General features: G+C 39.6%; 1 protein-coding gene across 1 annotated transcript in view; it reads left to right on the top strand.

The window, feature by feature from the left end:
- The first annotated feature begins 11,292 nt into the window (after nt 1-11,292).
- The window catches only part of LOC139924367 (voltage-gated inwardly rectifying potassium channel KCNH2-like), a 74,700-nt gene continuing 68,787 nt past the window's right edge, over nt 11,293-17,205 (top strand). The window contains exons 1-2 of the mRNA XM_078287587.1: nt 11,293-11,368; nt 16,037-16,267. Of these exons, the coding sequence (XP_078143713.1) occupies nt 11,293-11,368; nt 16,037-16,267 (307 nt within the window). The remainder of the gene's footprint in view (nt 11,369-16,036; nt 16,268-17,205) is intronic.

Here is a 17,205-nt window from a genome sequence, read left to right as displayed (position 1 = left end):
CCTGACCTTTTCTTCCTAGGTGTTGAGGGCTTTACACTGAACAAGGTTGAGATGACAACAACAGGACAATCAAGTTTCTTTGACAATAACGGACATCTGTGGGACTATAACTGGGACCAGAAGTCTTTTCACTGGGACCATTTAGTTGTTGGGTAGTTGGTTGATTAAAATATCAAAGCAACAGACCTGGAAAGAAAGTGCAACATGTGACTTGAACCAGCATGAACTAGGTGTTCAAAAAGTCTAGAATCAAAGGGAAATCACTCCTTCATAGAATGTGTTCAACATGAAGACCGACAATTTCCAGACGTGTTGGCTAACCCTAACCCTAACCACGTTTCCTTGCATCCAACAAAGCATTAACCACTGCACTACTACTACACTAATACTACGTCTCAGTTAGCTAACATTAACGTTGGATGGATCTTGCCCGAATTTCCGTCTGGGAACTCCCGACTTGAACGACCGTTCTGTAGCACCTTTCCGTGTCTGAAGTTCTCAGAGTTCCGAGTATAATGAAATGCAGCATTATCCCAATGGTTCCAGACTTTTCGGACACCCTGTATAGTGCTGGTCTCATGTCAGCCCTTTAAGTTGTTTACTTCTGCAAGCCTCGACTCAACCACGGAACGGTTGATCCAGCCCGCTACTAATCAACAACTCTCATTGGCTGAAACACAGGATGATATTTCCTCATTAAACCAATAGAAAGAGGACTTAACAACAGTGCCATCAGAAACTCATCAATCATGGAACCAACAGCGGAATCAGAACCAGGATACTTTTCAGAACTTTGCTGATAGTCAATCATAAAGGGAGAATAACAGAAAACACACAGCAGAATGTACTGATTCCTGCAAAAACTTGACCCCGCCTTGGAATTCTGAACCTTGGGTTTTTATTCCAGTTATCACCCACAACTGAACTCTTCACTGGCTGCACAAAGAGAAACACTTCCTTATATCCATTTAAACCTTTACTTCTCCACTCCTATCACTGCTTTTCTACTAAGCATTTCTACTAATGGCAACTACTGGAATCCGATTTCTCCCTGTTTACACAGCTATGAGAAGATTACATCTATGCCATATAGTTAAAGAGTTAAAAATCAGATTTTCTGTTCTCATGTAAATGTCAGCAAGGGTTATCTACAGTAGCATGCTTTAAAATTTGCCTGCACTTTTGTATAATGGGCTTTTTCTACTATCACAATGCTGTATGTCATCCAAGGACTCAGATCAGTCTCTTATGGACATCGAGACAAACTGTGGGGGGGAAGGACGTTGTCTTGTATTAAGATTCAGTCTATATGGTTAGTCAACCTGCTTTGAGCTTCTGAATATATATGTAATGTGTCCACAAACAAAAATCAAATGTGTAAAATTGTTTTATACCACTGATTTTCAGAATTCAAGGTTACTTGCTGATGGTTACTTTATCACTAGGTTAGGATTTAGGGTGGTGACTTGAAGACTCGGAATACACAGCAATAGCCACGTTTACAAGCACATCAAAAATGTGATTATATTTATTTCTATCCATGTTTTTTTTCAGCCAACAAGTCACCAACTCAAAAAAAGGAAATCAAACCTCTTTCAAACAAACCCCAATATTGAGAGAAAGGGACTGATGACGTTCATTGAGAAGTTTATATTGAGCAGCAGAATTATTTCGGTGACTTGTTAGCTGAAAAACCATGTCAATTGCAGCCCCACTTTGTCTCAGATTGAAAGGAGCTGTGCTTGACATGGTATTTTACTGGCAAGTGTTGATTTGATGTTAAATCAATGACTGAATAACACTGATTGAAATAACATTGAACATTGATCAACATTATTTCAGGATGCAAAACTAATGTTGAGGCAATGCCATGTTTCAGCTTAAATTCAGTGTTAGTCTGCTATCTGGGACTGCTTTACAACTTGACCCAGATTTGATCTCGTCATTGCTGGCAGGACTAGTGGTATTTTGTTCCACTCTGAAATTGATTGTCTGTATCCTCACAAGCCAGAAAGTGTGCAAAACCTGAAGTACACATGGTTGTGCAGATAACCATGGTACTAACACTGCCAAGGTCCCACCCATACTAAAGATGAATGCACTCATGGTACTGCTATTTACACTGATATTATAGAGAATTGGGGAGAGTGATAAGGGCTCTGCACATGATTGTCTCCAACTAATAAGTACAGTCAAAGATTAGAAACATAACATTCTTGACTTTTCCCTTTGCTCTCCACTATGTTTGGATTTAAAGGGGAACACCACTCAGTTTCAGACTTTACTGTATTATTCCATTGGTCTAAGATTCCAGTCAATGTAAATTATGTGGACATTAACGTTGTCCCAAAGCTGGAAACCAAGATTTGAACCTGTGATGTCATCAAAATCTGGAGCAATCAAGGCATCGCTTCCTTTACAGATTATCCAATCATACGTCAGCGTGCTGAAGACTTGACATACCATCGGCATATGATGTAAAAAAAAAAATCTCTAGCCTTCTTCCATTTTAAGTGTTGGATTTACACAGAAACAAATCTGATCCTTAACCTTATGTGACCTATGCACATGATTTTACCCTCGCAGGCCAGACACTGAAACACAATTAAACTTCAGTCACATTGGGTTAAAAATTTGATTTTGTTTTCCTGTGTTAAAGTTTTGAGTGTTAAATACAAGAGACAGAGAGAGAGGAAAGTGCTATGTTTGTATAATCCCCAGTACTGTTACTGTTATGTTCTTTTTTACAAGCTGGAATACTTATTGTGTTTGTTAACGTGAGATTTTTTTAAACTTCGTAACATTTACTCAAATGGAATGCAATGTACATTTCTTAATAAAAAAAACAAATGACACAATGAAAATTATAAATCAAGGGCCTTGTTAATGAAAATAAAAAATAAGTTGATAAAAATAAGTTGCAATGCCAAAATTTTGTTGTCAGTGTTGTGTTTTATGAAAAAATGTTTTGATGTCAAAATAATTTAAATTGAATTTGATCAAAATTCTTTGTAGGAACACTTATTTTCTTACTTTTTTTTTACTGGATTTATATTATCTTACTGTAACTCCTTCATGCCACATTTTTTAAATCTTTTGCACTGAAACCCAGACTAAAACAGATTTCATGAATTAGCTAATAGGTCTTAGCTAATACAAACTTTGTAAACTTGACAGTGTTATAAAATGTATAAACAGGCTGTACAGGAATAAAGTTGTTGTTACTTATAACAGATGATAGTATGACTTGCTTTTACACATACAATTATGTGATCTTAACTGAATAGCATAGAAAATAGCCTCTTTCTCTATTCCTGTTAGCATTGGGGATAAAAATACAGTCAACATTTAACATAACGGATGACATTTTGTGGGCCCTCACTTCCACAGGGATCTAGAATTGCGTTTGGGTTAAAGCTGCACTAGGCAGCTTTGCATGTTTACACCCCAGATGGGAGTGAGAGGTAACTGTTTGAATTTTGAGCACTTCATTATCCAGAAATCCTGTAAGGTGATGTCACTAAACTACTGGTACGTTCCAACAACAGATCCTGCTACTGTGATTTTCAGTTGACTGTTGGTCCAACGTTTTAGAACATAATTTCGGCAAATAGCATTTTTATTGATAGAAGAGGACATAGCGGAGGGATACCATTTAGGAGACATAGTTCCTGTTTGGGAGACCGAATCTACTTTTATTTTTAAATACTCATTTTAGTGTCAAGCAAGAATAGAAATGCAAAATGACGACGGACCCAAGATTGCTTAATTGTCTTATACGTGGGATCTGTTGTTGAATCTGTTCACCAACGTGTTAAATGTCAGTTTTCAGTCAATTTTCGTGGCCTCATTCAAATGAATGGGAAGTAAAAATCTGAATGCTACAAACTCGTCCAGCTGCATCTGATCTTGGTGATTAGTTTATATTCTGGTTTTCATGGCGGTCAAGTGCAGAATAACCCCCATGTTAAAACTAAGTGGAATATTGCTTTAAGGATGTTCCAAATGGTTAAAAGACACACGAAGGAGCCCTCATGTCTCCTCGCCTCCGTCCTCCAATGAGGCGTGGCCGGAGGATACACAGGTGTATCCTCGATGCGGAAATAATGAGTGAAGATGATTCACGTGCCTATAGCCTATAGGCTAAGCCCAGCTCCATACCGTAAGAAATGTGTGGACAAAATGACAGATAAAATCCACAGTTGTAAGAAGCCTTGGTGTGTGTCTCATTCTGTATTCATCTTTCTTGTGAATTGTGTTTGTGTGTGTTGCCATGGAATTAGGGAGAATAAATTCTTACTAAACCTCATTAACAGCATTTCATTGTCTATTTTGCACATTATGTTCTTAAAGCTAGATCTATGGTCATTTAGGGCAGTGTTTCCCAAACTTTTTTTCTGGTGACCCACTTTTTAAAAATGACAAACCATCGTGACCCAATTCACAATAGGCCTTATCTATAAATCGTGAGAAGAGCAAATTTGTGCATAAATGAACGTTCCTGACCATTTTTACTGCCATCACCTTATATTATCTTGAATAGGTAAACCAGCCATTTTGAAGAGATATACGTTTGATAAATCACAACTTTTATGCACGTGTTATTGAAAACATATACACGTTAAATACTTCATAAATGAGACCAAATAAATGCATTTAGGCGGAGTTAACAGGCTATCTCATTGTTTTTATTTCCTCTCATCAGTAAAACAATATACACATTTTAACTTTATAAATGAGACAAAATAAGTGCATTTAGGCGGAGTTAACAGGCTCTCGTTTTTTTCCTCTCATCAGTAAAACAAACAGAATGTATGCTAGCCTTTCATATTAGATTCAATGTTATTATGTTATAATTATATAATGTTATAAGTACAATTATCAGAACAATACGAACATTCAGTACTATCAAAAACATGCTTCTTGTTGAAAGTTTTTTGAAATGCTCATGCCTATTATCAGAACAAGTAGGCTTGTGTTTAAGTGCAGCTATTGTTATCAAACAGTCAATCAATCAATTCGAACAGTCAACAATCAATTCGTTAACCACATCAGGTCTATTCCACGTCAAATCTCATTAGGCCCATTATGTGCTGTTTACTTTGCTAATGTGATAGGTGGGCCTGCTTGCTTTTTAGTATTGCATTCCAGTCCGGTGTACAAGAGGAGAGCGCAACGCGCATATCGAGTGCAGCGTTCAGTCTATTTCTGTCATCAGTGGGTTGAATGTGACCGGTAGCAGGGGTCGGTTCACGTCCATCCTCATGCTGGCTTCCCTCACGGGCGGTAGTTTAGCTAACGTTAGCTGTAGTCTGGTCTTTAGCTGGGCCTTTCTTTTTTATTAGCCAAGCATCCATTTCTTGTGGCTGGCTGCAGAATCTGGTTGAAACCGTGAGTGTGGTAGAAATACCAACGAGCTCCCTCATGTGGCTCAAAGGTGTACTGCAGATATAGATCTTAAATAAAAGACTATGGAAGAAATTCTGCAAATTTATTTGGCGACCCAAATAAAATCTCCTGCGACCCACCTGTGGGTCGCAACCCAGTCTTTGGGAATGATTGATTTAGGGGAATAAAAAGAATCAAACTTGTTCATTGCTGGTGAGATATCAAGTGAGTAGCGTACATGATCATTGCCTAACCCAAGTTACAAAAGCAGAAAGGTTTGACAATAACGCACAGACACACATCAGCTTAACAAATTTGTTTTAGGTGTTCTACCTCCATGAGGAAAACTAGGCTCTGTTGGGCTTTGATAGGCAGGTTTGGTTATTAGCAATCAATAATTAATAATCGTGAAATTATTAATATTCATAAAATTATTGACGGGAGTCAATATTAACGGGGCACGACCCTGGAATCAGGGACCAATAACCGAACCTTCAATACAGTCTCAAAATGGCTGTTCACCCCCAAATGACAGTGTTTAAGTACCACTGTACATTTATGAGTGAACAGTGAAGGGTGAATTCGTACACAGGCCCTCACAACCAGCAGTTATTGCAGCACATATGCACAAGGAATCACAGACAACTTCTCTTTAAAAGTATAACAGAGTTTATTTAACTTTAGCAATATCAATCAATAATCAATAACACTTCAGTTAATCAACAACTATTACACAACTATAACTATAGGTCTAAACTAGCCAGCATAAAGGCATAAACAGCATATGGCACGTATGGATGCGTGCGTATGTGTGTGTGTGTGTGTGTGTGTGTATGTGGGGTTGTGTGTGCGTGTGAGAGAGAGAGAGAGAGAGAGAGAGAGAGAGAGCAAGATGGCGGACGTGACCACGTGAGTGGGACGTCTCGCGAGAGTTCAAAATGGCAGCTGTGACCGCGTAGTTTGAACAAAGGGGGCTTTGGAACCAAGATGGGGTTGGAGTTAGGCAGCTAAACCAACACCATCTAATTCTTAGGTAGCAATGAATGTGTAATGAGATGTGGGTGTGTGTGTGTGTGGGGGGGTTAGTAAGAGAGAGAGAGGGAGAATAAAGGAGAAGCACTCAGGGTAAACCTAGAGATTCTACTCGCCGTCTAGAGACACAACAATAGCCTTTTACCACACAGGAACTCGGGGTACGACGTGGAAATAGTACGCCGGGTTACTGGTCTTTGAACTGGTACAATGCAGTATATTGGCTCTATACGGTGGCTACTAACATGGATGCAAGCTCAGCGGCATGCAGTTGAACACAAATCAGCTTTACATTAACACAATCAAATTAAGCAGCAAGCATAATGATTGAGGTATTATTCATACAGCATAATATGGACACGGCGGTCCGATGCGCTTCCCAATACGCACAAATACAGCTTCTGATCAGTAAGCTTATTTAACACACCTATTCTAGTCTCTGCCCAGAACCAAAGCCTCTTACTTGGGAATCACTCTCGAGTGATTGGTGTGTGTTTGAGTCCGTCTTATCGATCCGATGGGGTTTTCCCAGGCGGGTCTGCGGGACCGTTATCTCTCCGTGCACGGAACAACAGCCAGCTGGCTTTCCTCGTAGGCAGCGAAAGATGTCAGCCAGGGGTCGACTTGGTTGAAGAAACGTATCCTTACGTCGTCTTCTTGGAGGGAAGGAGTGTCCTTAGCTGTATTCTCTTCCAGTCCACTTCTACAGGTCTGCTACACGGCAGTGCGTGTAAGGAATTAGAATGCCGGATGCACAAACAGCTAGTCTAATCCTTCTGGATCCAACAGTGTTATGGCTAACACTAAACAGTCTGGGCTCGTCCAGCGAGTTGAAGACTGCGCCTCGGCTAAACAAAAGAACAGTTTGAACGTTTCAGGTACCACCTTGTTCAGCAACGAAGTCGCAAGGAAGGGGCGCTGCAGAAAGGTAGCTCTGGAATTTATACTCTTAGTGACATCATGGGGACATCCCGGGGCTCTCCCGAGTCTCGTCCAATGAGAGACCAGAGGTTGGGTTTCAGCCATTTCGCACCTAGGTGTGAACTTCAGGGCCTGTTGGAATTTTGGCGCTGCTTTCCTTTGTTTAAGGTCCCAGCCCAGCGGGTGGGCTAGAGTTCAGGCTTCTGATTCCCTTGCTAGGCCGCAGATTTAGGCTTTTAATTTTACATGTAGGCCTTTCCTTTGTTTACCACATGGCCTGGCCCAACAGCTCATTAGACATACATGAATTCCACATCAATGATAACTTTGTAAAATATTTCTATTTGGATAAAACTAGACATCTGTCATCCATGGAGATGAAGGACATTCCAATTGACAGGACACGGTTCACTTGCTTCCTCTCCTCCTCGCATCTTCTCCTTGTTTGCCCCGTGACCTTTGACCAAGGAGTAGAGGACGAGACATGAAGCGAGGAGAAATCGTTATGTAATGGAATGCACCCTAAATGTCTTCTTCTTAGTGTGTGGTGGGGTGGAGGTGGTGAAGAGGTTCAGCCATCGACTCACCTGAACCTCTTCACCACCTCCACTCACCCACACACTAAGAAGAAGACATTTAGTTTTAGTAGTATTGGATTTTCCTAGTGCAGCAGGTAAGGTTTAGGATTAGGATTTAGGTTCAGGGTTAAGGTTAGAACTAGGATTAGGTTTAAATTAGGTTTAGGGTTAGGTTTAAATTTAAGGTCAGGTTTATAGAATGAGTGTAGCCAATGGAAGGTCCTAACAGGTAATAAAAGATGTGTGTGTGTGTTTATCCCACACAGTGCTGGACCAAGAGATGAACAACGGCTCATTGGCTCGTCCCTATCACACAACCAGCTCTCTCAGGAAGACCCTTCGCCGACATCCCAGGAAGAGAAAGACATGAGCAGTAAAAGAGAGAGAAAGTCAAAGAAATTAATCTGAAAACACGAATGTTCCCTTCTTCCTCCGCTTCACTAGCATTCTTCTGAGTAAATAATTTTGAGAAGAGAAGACGGTTGTGATGGGCAATCAGGAAAGCTTTTGCATTGATTTTGTTGGGGTTGTTTTACTTCTTACTCTATGGGCACAGAAATCCGTTACACTACTTGTGACATTACTACTTCCACCCAGAGAAAGTCAACTTTTGTACCATAAGGTTAGCTTGAGAGGAAGATGACTAATTATCCAATAAACTAATCAGAGGATGGGGTGTCTTAAGGACGGTGACTAATAGGACATACAGTTAAAATATATACTTCAACCCTTTTTAACCAGGCAGGCTCATTAAACATCCTTATTTACAACAGTGGTCAGGTGGAATAGTTACTCAATACAACCACAGTCCTCTCCTGTCAGCCAATGAGCAGCTACAAGGGAGGAGTTATGGGTTAAGTGCCTCGCTCAAGGGATCCTCGTTGATAGTAGCTGAAGGAGGGAAAAATATAATTAACTATAATGATTTTGTTGATATTAATGGCTGTTTGCTTTATGATGATCACCGACTGGAGATCACAGTTTACCCACCTTTTTATTTACCGCTACATCACTGTATATGTCCAATAATCAAGTGATTTACCTCTTGGATCCCATACACATTCCAAAGACTGTCATTACCAGATTTAACCAGCAAGGGTCAGTGTCTGCATGGAGCAATGTTGGATTCAATATCAGAGCGTAGTCCAGACCATGATTAAATCACATGTTATGATATGATCAAATCAGTGTTTGTTCAAAATTCATAGTTTAGATCATTTTTGAACTGCAGTTTCAAGCCAGCAAGGACAGTCTTCCCTTTTGCCTATTGTTGAGGTAAAAAGCAAGCTTATAAATCACTGCCACTCATCACTGGTTTCATTCCCATTTCAATGACAATTCATTTTTGTTACGCTGCTCATCGATTCCCAATCAGAGCTGCCTGAATACATCATCAAACAAGTGGGAATACTCACCAATGTGCTGACTTTACCAGTGGCTCCACCTATTGATATTTTTGTGTTGTTGTTTTTTTTTTGTTTTTTTTAAAGTTTCCTATCTGCACTGTTTTCAGTACAACTGCTGTTATTTTGCACACTGTAATAATGCTGTAATCCATACTTTTCTTCCCTTCCTTCCCACTCTTGTCAGTTGTGTATGTTTATATAACCTCCATTGTCTATATTCTTGTTTGAATTCCATTTTTATGTTAATATTCTAGTTTTTTCTGTTTACTACTATTTCCTACTACAGTTATTATTAGTGCAGTACGGTATAACAGAACTGCATGGAATGACAGGAATTATTTATTTGATCAAAATTTTCGGTACTGTAAAACATTTGTACTTGAACATTCTAAAGTGTATTTTTAGCAAATTTGTTAGCATATCAAAACTCAAAATGCAGGTCTGTTATTACTCTCAAACATTCAGTATCATGGCAAATTTTAACAAACCTCATAGTTCTATCAGTTCTCAGATGTTGAGCATCAAAGATTTGACAATCTGAATTTGAATTTAGGAGTGAAAAAAAATCAAATAAAGGTTTTTATCTGTAGGCTGTTTCCAGTTTTTATTAATGCAAATAAAATTAAAAGTACATTGTAATGTCATACAATTCACATTTGGTTGAATATTTAGTTGGTCTTATATAGGTTATAGCTAATTTGGTTATAGCTAATTTCTGACAGCATCACTTCCATCAGACTGGTTGATACTAATGACTACTACTAGTCTCACACACACACACACACACACACACACACACACACACACACACACACACACAGCAAGAGCCAGTTCTGTACCTACTAGACTGTCTTTACCAAATTGGACCAGTGGGTGTCACTTTCTGCCCGAGATGAGGATTGATTCAAGTTTTAGTTATGTACGGTGTATGAGGGGATTGTGAGAAAATTGGGTATACTGTGACAAACCCTTTCTTTTATACATGATGCAATGCTATATGCTTATTAAGCCATCCTGATCTTGTACTGAGTTTAGGTTTTAGGAAAATGTGAGGGAAACAGCAGTTTACCTCCCTACTAATAACACCTTTCTCACAGTGCACTTGGACATACAGTAGTCTATTGGTGCAAGGTTGCATTAAGACTATAGTAGAACTACTAGATACTAGATACTACTAGGCTAGTACTGCTACTACGACTACTACTACTACTATTACTACTACTGCTACTGCTGCTGCTACTAAGAATATTACTACAAATATGACTACTGCTACTACTACTACTGCTATTACTACTATTACTAGCCTATTATATTACTACTACTACTACTACTGCTACTACTAGCCTACTGGTAGCCTACAACTCATATTACTATTAATGTGAAGTCGCATTAATAGTAATAGGCCTAGTATACTATTAGTATACTAATATAATATAGTATACTATTAATAGTAACAGTATACTATTAGTATTAGTATACTATTAGTATAGGCTACTATAGTATATACTAATAGTATACTAGTATAACTAGTTGTAGTTAATACTACTACTATTTTTGTTATTATTATTTTTATTATTGTTGTTGTTATTATTAATCTAGATAGAAACAGGTGCCTCAGGTACCTGTTGCTTGGACCAATCGGAGGTGAGTATTCAGATTGTGGGATGGGCCTTCGCTCTGAGGATGGAGAGGACGACAAGAGGAGAGAGGGAGTAGGAGGAGAGACGATGTGGCTCAGTCCGACTCGAGGGGGCACAGGACAGCAAATCGAACGAACCCTAGCCCTCACACAACTTTGTTATCAGCAGACTGGAGAGGATTGGAGCGGATAAAACAGCTTAAAAAGCGAGAGCCGGACTCGACTTCTGTTTTAGGAAGCGCGGTTTTTCACTTTTGACAAGCGAGCAGGTCGGGACAGATCGGGTTCGACCGATCAGAGCCGAAGGAAGCCGAACCGGGTCCGAACCATGCCGGTGAGACGGGGCCATGTGGCGCCCCAGAACACCTTTCTGGATACCATCATCCGCAAGTTCGAGGGACAAAGTAAGAAGAACTTTATTACTGCTGTCAGTTTATCCCACACTGCAAAACAGAACAAAGCCTTGCTTTTTTTATAGGTTTTTTTTTTTTTAATAGGCTATTGCCTTTTACATGCAAATGCTTTGAGCTTTCTGAGAAACTATCAAACAAAATCTGAAAATATAATAATAAGAAGAATAAGAATAAGAATAATTGTTATTATTATTATTATTATTATTATTATTATTATTATTATTATTATCATAATTATTTGTGTTGCTAGTAACACCAACTACTTGCACTACTATTACCACTACTATAACATAGACTCTCCATATCTAACCTAAGTCAAAATTCGATTTTGTAGTTTTTTGTTATTTTTAATGTATTCATTATAACAGAGAGCAGAGATCAAGCAAATTTCACAAGAAATGTATTTATTAATTTTATTTTTATTTATATAATTTATCAACTTGGGTAAATAATAACATCTTGTCAGTCATCAGTCAGAATTCTAGTGGATACAAGCGTGTTCGGAAATTTTAGTGACCAATAAGACTAGATACAGGGATTTTTCCATACCTTAGGGTTTAGTGATTTGAATGAATGACATTGTAAATGTCATCAATCCAGTTTTTGGCTACTTTCTGTAGGCTATATGTTAAAACATACAAACATATTCTGAAATATATGTGAAATGTGTGCTTTTTTGCCATATGGACTTTGCTCTGTCAAAGTAAGAAAAACATTAAATTAGCTTAGGTTGTTGTAAACATGCTGTTATTGACTGTGTCCACCTTAATTATAGGCTATTACTAGTATGAGTAACAGTAGTAGTAGTAGTACTTGTAATTGTTGCGTTTAAACTAACAGCAGGTCGGGTCTTACAGTATAGCTAATGTGCTATAGTGGCTGTTGACAAAGTTGTATAGGCCAGTGGTTCTCAACGTTGGGTTAGGGGACCACCAGGGGTCCTTGAGGGGGTTCCAGGGGGTCCCCAGCAAATTGATGAATTGTTAAACTTCACCATTAATTCATTTACAAGAAGTTAACACAAATAGAGAATGTAGAAGAATGACTGTTTTGATCATAGTTTCACTGTTATCTCTCTACCTACAATACAGATAGTCATGGAATTCTGGACAAAATCATATCTAACAATAAAAATATTCTCAGATTTGGGTCTGAGAGACAAAATCTCTAATGTGTGCTAAATTAGGGGTCCTTGATATGAAAAAGGTTGAGAATCACTGGTATAGGCTACTGATGAGGAGGAGATGGATACACTGTGGCCCCCACCATAAGTCAATAAGTAGGTATACTGTGATCTCACCAGCCAATATAAGTCAATTAGGATGATTTGTGGGTACAGTGCAACCCCACAACCCAGTATCAGTCAATATAGTACTTAAGCTGATGAAGTCCATTGAGGTTTACCCTATTAATCCCAGAGGAAGAGGTGGCTGTACTGTGATCCCACATTCCTCTACTGTCTGTTTCAGTGGCCAATAGACTGATAGCAGCCCCCTGTTACATCTAGAGAAAGCTTTACTGTGGAGGAGGTGGGCTGGCTGTAACTCCACCATGATATAGCAAGGAACCTATAAAAGAAGGAAAAGTCAGATCCGTAAGAGTCATGTGTGTGAGTGTTTATTGAGAGAGACGAACTCTGACGCCTGCAGCACAATTTGTATTATAGCGGATATATATTATACATTAACCTTTATTAGGGATGGAACGCTTATCTCATGATACGATTCGATACGCGATATGAGATTCACAATTCAATACAACCACGATACGATGTAATAAATAAAAGTTCAATGACAACAAAGCATGACTGTGCAGAATTATGTTTATTTCTGAGACACAAATCTTTCTAGTGATGACACTGGCTTGTTAGAATGTAAACAACAATTTCAAAATGTCATTACAAAGTGATAATAATATAATTTGGATGGAGAGCTTGTGGAATTGTGATGAGCAAGCTGTCTCATTTGTGATTACTACAGCAGAATAAAATGTAGCTAATATCACCATTCATTTTTCTGCCTCACGATACGTATTGTCACATTTTTGTATTGGGATAAATAGATTTGTCGATATATCGTCCCATTCCTAAACTTTATTTAACTCTCATAAAATGCACTGAGGGTTGAGCCCTCTTTTTCAGTTTTTTACAAATCAATATCAACAATATTTAAAATCATAGATGTAATTTGTCCCAAGGGTACAACTGAGTCCAGTCTGACTGAGGGCTGAAGATCATTCCATATCTGAGGGGCACGAAATTTAAAAGCAGTCCCTAAGTCCGAGCCAACTCCAGGAACCTGGAGCACAAGCCAGTCCTGTGAGCAGGTGTTGTAGGCTCCAACTAGAATTTAAGAAGAAGAAGAAGATAAACTGGTAAAATGTCTAAAATGGCTTTAGGATCATGGGTTTGGGTTTGGGTTAGGATCCCTCCTAACAGACAGAGCGGGCCAGCCAACTTGTAAAGGAGGCAATGACGAGTACTGTAATTATCACCAGAAATAAAGCTGACAGCGGAATGACAATCTCTGAACAAAATGCTTAATTCCTGCGTTGACTTAATCACTACAGTTAGAAAATCACTGAGCTAATTCCCGATATGTGGATGTACAGCGCACCAGCCTCCAGTAGGTAGATGCTTGTTTGTCTTCTACCGTACCGCCTGGTGCATGAGCGCACACTGGATTTCCCTTATGCAGGGGTTTTGGGGCTCTGCAGCCTAAACAGTGCATACTGTAATTCCCCTAAGCAGTGCACATTGCAAAAAGCATTACACACGGACGCGAGGCAGAGGCAGGTTGAGGGAAAGTGGGTACACCAAAAAGGTAAATTACAGCACTTCATTTCAAAATAGCTCCTGGAATGTATTGAATAGCACAGATTACTGATATATAACAGTGTAAGTATCCGAGGGTGGAATTTTCCTTTAATAATAGATCAGTTCATATAATCAATTTATGCCTTGGTACATTGTAATACTAGATGAGATGCTCAGGTAAAATGTTCTCCACTTTGATTCATCTCCTGCCTCACTGTGGGTTCTTTAAGAAAAATGAAATGAAATGAAAAATTGATTAAATGCCTTGGTACAAGTATCGTCAGGCCAAAGTTGTGACCACATATCTGCTATCTGTATGGTTTATATTCCCATTTGGGCCAAGTCAGAGTTGGAGGAATGACTGGAACTTAGTTTTGGTGCGGCTACAATTTCACAGAAGTCTGACATACGTTTGTCATGGGAGTGAGTAGGAACAAAGCCAAACTGCCCGAGGCCATTTAGCCCACGATAAATCGATAAAAAACATTTAGTGTGAAATCTCTAAAAGCAAAACCAGACCTTTGCTCTCTAGGGAAACTTTGGAGAGGAAATTTCAGACAACTTTTAGCAAAAAATCAGTTCACAAATTCTTCAGGGGAGTGAACCGATGAGCTACTTTAAAAAATGTCAGGTATTACTCATCAGTTCAAGTAACTCCATTGTAGTTGTCACAGGTATAGGATGGTTTTCTTACACTTTTTACTCAAAAAATTACACAAAATATTTTTTTTGTGACCTTTGTGCAACTTGCAGGTTGTAACCTGTCATCTGAGCCCTCTCTAACATTGGGCCGATCCGTTCTTTTTGTTTTTGCTCATCACTACGTTTTTTCCAAAGATCTAAGGTTTCTCTGCTTGCTTCTCCATCTTAGCTATAGTTTTGGTCACGTGGTACATGTTGCACATTCAAAGCTTGTGATTGGTCAGGAGGTGTAATGGAAGCGCTTGATATACCACACTGGGACATTTAGGGGAATTGAAAATGAACACTTCGATATCACCAAATGACATGATTATTAGTCGTGGAAACGTAAAATCTTGATATATGATTATGTCAGATTAATTGTGCAGCCCCATCAATGAGTCCAGGTTTAAATACAATCCTCAAACCCTAATATCAATTTTATGTGACAGAGAGAGAGTCTCAGTCTAAGTGTGTGTGTGTGAGAGAGAGAAAAACGGAAACTAGAATATTGTGAATGTATGAATGTGTGGCAGGATGTCAGTCTCGGCTCTGTATATTTGTGTGTGTGTGAGTGAGAGAGAGAGAGAGAGAGAGAGAGAGAGAGAGAGAGGGAGAGAGAGAGTATAACCAACCCATACACAAGATGACAGATCCACTGGGTGTGTCTAAGAAGGATATAGAATGTCAAACAGATATATTTGAATGTGGATCTGGCATGCCTCAATAGCTGTGTGTGTATGTGTGTGTGTGTGTGTGTGTGTGTGTGTGTGTTGCTGTTTCTCTCACTCTGAGGCTTTTTTGGGTTCCACTTTTCAAGGTCCAACAGTTTCAGTTAGTAGTGTGTGTGTGTGTGTGTGTGTGTGTGTGTGTGTATGTGTGTATGTGTGTGTGTGTGTGTGTGTGTGTGTGTGTGTGTGTGTGTGTGTGAAGCTTTGTGCACTGTGGAGATTTTGCATTTCCATCCTTTTTGGGGTCTTATCACAGACTGAAAAGTTGCAATAATTCAACATTTTCCAATGCTCCCTCTTTTTCCTCCCACCTCTCCCTCCTTCATTCCTTCATTCTTCTTCCACTCCTCATCCTTCCTGTCCTCCCTCTTTCCTTACCCCTCGCCTTTCCCTTCACCCTTCCTCTCTTCCCCCTGTCCTCTTTCTCTCCAGATCGAAAGTTCATCATCGCCAACGCACGCGTGGAAAACTGCGCCATCATCTTCTGTAACGACGCCTTCTGCGGGATGTGCGGCTACACCCGGGCCGAGGTGATGCAGAAGCCCTGCACCTGTAGCTTCCTGTACGGCCCGCACACCAAGAGGCCGGCGGTAGCCCAGATGGCCAAAGCCCTGCTGGGGGCCGAGGAGAGGAAGGTGGAGATCTCCCTCTACACCAAAGATGGTACGACCCCATTAACCGAGTATGTTTACAGGCGCACCAATACTCCGATTACTTGGTGTCATAAGCTTAAAGGGGCAATAAGGAAGATTTCTTCTGGCCCATAGCGCATATATCATATAATACATATCTGTGGGGTTGATTATCAATATGACTCAAAGAATACTTGACCAGCTGCTAAGATTTCTGGCTTTCAAAACTCACTTTCCAGCCTGTGCTATTTTGGGTCAAAAACTCCCCACCCATTCAAAGACATAATTAATTTTTAAGGAATAGTTCATCCAATAGTTCACCCAAAAATGACAATTCTTTCATTATCTACTCACCCTCATGCCAGTTGAAACACAGGTGAAGTTTGTTAGTCCATATAACACACAGGGAGGTTGCCAGCACAACTCCGTAGCAGCCTTCTCCAAAACAATTGAAGCCAATGGGAAAAAAATGACCATAAAGTTACTCCATACAGCTCGTGCAGCAAGTCGTCTGAAGCCAAACGATCGCACAGTGAGTGGAATAGACCTGTATTTGCACCATTATTTAGCGCAAAGCTTCACTAGAGCCGTCGTTTTCGAAAAAACGTTCACACGTGCGCGCACCCAGACCTGCCACATTCATATGAATCTCCCCCACCTAGATGTTTACACTGCTACGCATAGAGCTACGTCACAACCTGAAAGAACCCTCGTCAAAGTGCCTCACTGGGGTCTAACGTTACCTTTTCGGTCTTTGGTCTGTTTCCTAGCTGTTGTAGCTTCTCTCCCCAGCACTGATATTTAAAAAATGCTTTGATTAAGAGGTCTTCCTAGATAGAACAGAGAGAAGCCTGTAAGACTTATCGGACTACATGGCTTCATTTAATAATTGGTCATGTGAGCACTTATTTTTTTTGTTTTACCTGGAGAAATCACTCCCTCTCCACCAAACATGGTATAATCCATTAC

This window comes from Centroberyx gerrardi, chromosome 13 (genome assembly GCF_048128805.1).
Source record: "Centroberyx gerrardi isolate f3 chromosome 13, fCenGer3.hap1.cur.20231027, whole genome shotgun sequence".
In the NCBI taxonomy this organism is placed as follows: domain Eukaryota; kingdom Metazoa; phylum Chordata; class Actinopteri; order Beryciformes; family Berycidae; genus Centroberyx; species Centroberyx gerrardi.
This window is presented reverse-complemented; position numbering and strand designations above follow the sequence as displayed.